Source organism: Myotis brandtii, unplaced genomic scaffold (genome assembly GCF_000412655.1).
Source record: "Myotis brandtii unplaced genomic scaffold, ASM41265v1 scaffold888, whole genome shotgun sequence".
In the NCBI taxonomy this organism is placed as follows: domain Eukaryota; kingdom Metazoa; phylum Chordata; class Mammalia; order Chiroptera; family Vespertilionidae; genus Myotis; species Myotis brandtii.
In genome coordinates, this window is record NW_005371636.1 from 886,574 (window position 1) to 890,493 (window position 3,920).

A 3,920-nucleotide genomic window follows, 5' to 3' on the forward strand; every position below is an offset into this window, starting at 1 on the left:
CAAGACGCAGACCCTCTCCACGCAGGTCCTGAGGGCGCCCCCATCGCCGCGGCGTCCTGGGCAGGAGAGGAGAGAGTCACTCACCCTTCCCTCCTCCTCGGGCGTCTGTCAGTCGTGCGGCCCCATCGTGACCATTCTAACCGGTCGACATTATCAGCTCGACTGCTCAAGAAGCAGGTGGGTTTGTTTTCGTTTTGTTTTTTCTTAAATATATTTTTATTGACGTCAGAGAGGAAGGGAGAGGGAGAGACAAACAGCCATGATGAGAGAGAATCATGGATCGGCTGCCTCCTGCACCCCCCACTGGGGATGGAGCCCACAACCTGGGCCTGTGCCCTTGACCGGAATCGAACCTGGGACCCTTCAGTCCGCAGGCCGACGCTCTATCCGCTGAGCCACACCAGCCGCCTAGGGCAGGTGGGGTGTTTGTAAGGACTGAGCTTTTCAGGCGGAAGCACTGGATGTTGAGTGGGGATCAGTCACACGCTTCCCATGTGGGTGATTAATGTCGTGAAGCAGCATTGGGGGGTGTGGTTAATAAGTCAGACGAGGAGTGAAGAGGTGCCACAGCCCCTTTAACTACGAGATCCCGACGAGAACTGCCCCTCCCGCCGGAGCACATACCTCTCAGGGCAGAAACAACAGCTTCAATGGTTTGCTCCAAGCAGCGCGTTAAATTCAGTATTTCCGGGGCGCGATCAGCGGTCTCCCTCAGGGCTCCGCCTCCGGGAGGTTCTCCCTGCGCTCTCGTGCGGGGGCTTGTCTGTGGGAATGAAGCCCGTGTTGGTGAGAACAGGGATGAGCCCCGTTTCCTCCCCTCCCCCCCCAGCAAGACCAACCCGGTGAGAACAGGTGCCGTTCCCGAAGGAGGAAGAATTCTCATCGCATTTTAAACCCAAGTCCAATCGCCCTGTTACAGGAAAACGGAATAAAACAATAGAACCACTGCCACCCAACGTCACAAAAGGTGAATGTATAAAATCCTTAAGAGTTTAATTTTGTTTTATTTAAATAAAAGTCAAGCCACAAACACGTCTCTCTTTTCACACACTGATTATGCGTACCCCTGGTTTATACTCTCCATTCACCCATGGCGTGAACATGCCTAGTTTATATATTTCTGCTCACGTGTGACACAGGAGCAACATACTTTGCCTGGCTCCCCTGTGCCTTCGCCTCCGAGCACACGGATCGGGAAACACAGGTTTACAGCCTATAACGACTCTCCAAGCAAAGCTGAGCCCTGGGCGGCCCGACACAGAGCTCACGCCTGCGGGCCCACGTCCACGCCACGCTCACCCGCCACGGAGCTGACATCACCACACCGGGTGACACGCCAGCGTGGGGTCACCCGGCGAAGAGTCGGAACGGAAATCGGCGTGACCGACGGGAACCCGGGGGGACGACACACACACACACACACACACACGACAACGACACAGAGAAGCCACGGAGCCCGCGCTTACGGTTCTCCACTCGGCAAAGATGGTTTCCAGGCACCCGATCAGCGCCTCGGCCTTTGCGCGCAGCTGCTGGGCCACCTGGAGGGAGAGGTCAGGCTGTGTGTTATGCACGCGATTCTCCAGAAGCAGGAACCCCGAGGGCTCCAGGGACCAGGCCGGAGAGGCGGTCCGGCCGGGAGGTCTGAGACCAGCCCGGTGACCGGGACTACAATTCAGCGGCGAGAGCAGCCGGAGCCCCAGCCCCCTGACTGGCTCCGCAGGAGAGCGGGAGGCGGAGACGGTCTAACAAGCGTTAGGACAAGATCCCAGGACAGACGCGTCTCTGGAACTCGGGACTTGACCTTCCATCCCCCGAACCCTCCGTTCCCCGTTGTGACCTCAGCAAGGACACCGGTGCATAAACAATCACCCACGAAACCCACGGAGGTGACGTGCTGGGCTCGGGCCCCGAGCGGACGGAACAGACCACCCGGCTCGGGCGCTGGACAGGACCAGCCCAGGGACCCCACCTCGCCAAGTGGGGGGCTCAGGATGCCGAGCTCGCACCCTGAGCCCCAGGTGTCATCGCACGGCAGGGCAGAGCCGGCGTCAGAGGACCGAGCAACGTCAGCGAGTGCTGAGAGGGACCCCAGGGGTGAACACGGGCCCCGGTCGCCCCAGCCCCCTCGGGCGCCCCGAGACGGCACGGGTCAGGCTCTGATGTCAGGGCCGAGGGCGAGGAGGCGGATTTCGGGAAGTCGCACGAGTCCTCGTTGCTTCTGTGTCTCGTGTGAGATAATCCATGTGAACCCGGCAAACATCTCGCTGAGGGCAGCGATCGATGCACCCATATGGGGCCGTTTGTGCTCGTTAAGTGGAAAAGCAGAGACCAAAGCAAAGGGGAGAGGAGCCAAAAAGTGACCAGCAGGTGTCGCTGCCGCTCCACCGGCCGAGGGTCCACCCGCGGGATTCCGCCCGGACCAGCCCAGCATTGACCAGAGGCCACAGGGACGAGTGCTCCCAGCAGCCTTTCAACAGAACACAGTCGAACACATTCAAACACATGGGTGTGTAACCATCTAATTCATGGAGTTACACACACACACACACACACACACACACACACACACACAAGTCAATGTGGCCCGGCCGGCGTGGCTCAGTGCGGGGCCGTTTGTGCTCGTAAGTGGAAAAGCAGAGACCGAAGCAAAGGGGAGAGGAGCCAGAAAGTGACCAGCAGGTGTCGCTGCCGCTCCACCGGCAGAGGGTCCACCCGCGGGATTCCGCCCGGACCAGCCCAGCATTGACCAGAGTCCCACAGGGACCCGTGCTCCCAGCAGCCTTTCAACAGAACACAGTCGAACACATTCAAACACATGGGTGTGTAACCATCTAATTCATGGAGTTACACACACACACACACACACACACACACACACACACACACAAGTCAATGTGGCCCGGCCGGCGTGGCTCAGTGGCTGAGCGTCGACCTATGAACCAGGAGGTCACGGTTCGATTCCCCGTCAGGGCACAGGCCCGGGTTGTGGGCTCGATCCCCAGTGGGGGGCGTGCAGGAGGCAGCCGGTCCATGATTCTCTCTCGTCATTGATGTTCCTCTCTCTCTCGCTCTCCCTTCCTCTCTGACATCAATAAAAATATATTTTTAAAAAACCAACTTGAGCCACCGTCTGGGACCCCCTAGAACCTTTCATCCCGTTACCTCGCTCTGGGGGTGCTGCCCTGTGAGCTCGCGCCGCAGCTCTTCCGCCCGCTCGAGTCCGGAGTCGATGAGAAGCCTCACCCCCGCGCCGACTCCGTCCCACAGGGCGTCCAGGAGATCCTCCTGGAAAAGCGCTGAGGCGTTAACTGACAAACTCAGGTTTTAGATTTTTTAAAAATAATCAAGTAACTATTGTCATATCTCCTGCTTATTGCAGGAATACATTCCGAGTTCATTCCATTCAACGGAAGCTGGACCCAACTAGCAGCCCATCGGGAAGCAAACGGGCAGGTCGGTCACTGAGCATCAGACACCAGCTGGGGACACAATGTTGTCCGAGCAGAGGGACCCCGATACTGTGTCCACAGCCAGAGGGACCCCGATACTGTGTCCACAGCCAGAGGGACCCCGATACTGTGTGTCCACAGCCAGAGGGGTCCCGATACTGTGTGTCCACAGCCAGGGCCTGAGCCAGCAGACACAGATGCCCTAGAACCAGAGTCCTCCCGGCTGACCGGCTGCGCGGCCCTCACGGTAACCGCTGTCCCTAACGAAAGGACCTAGAGGTGCAGGGAGGACTCAGCAGCCTGCAGGTGGCACGCTCACCAGCGTAGACGGAAACCCCCCAGCTCTCCTCCCACACGACTCAGCACAGGCCGTTCTATCGTGAGAACCGTCACGCTCAGCCATGCTGGGCCAGGAGCCTCTCCCGCCCGGGTGCGGCCTCCTGGAGCTGTCGCCCCTCCCCTGCGCGC

The 3,920-nt window shown here is 59.3% G+C and overlaps 1 protein-coding gene across 1 annotated transcript in view; it reads right to left on the bottom strand.

Annotated features, from left to right (window-relative positions):
• KIF14 (kinesin family member 14) overlaps positions 1-3,920 on the bottom strand; it is a 41,637-nt gene that overhangs the window by 15,186 nt on the left and 22,531 nt on the right. The window contains exons 23-26 of the mRNA XM_014532355.1: positions 3,166-3,288; positions 1,467-1,541; positions 625-763; positions 7-56 (exon numbers count right to left, since the gene is read on the bottom strand). Of these exons, the coding sequence (XP_014387841.1) occupies positions 7-56; positions 625-763; positions 1,467-1,541; positions 3,166-3,288 (387 nt within the window). The remainder of the gene's footprint in view (positions 1-6; positions 57-624; positions 764-1,466; positions 1,542-3,165; positions 3,289-3,920) is intronic.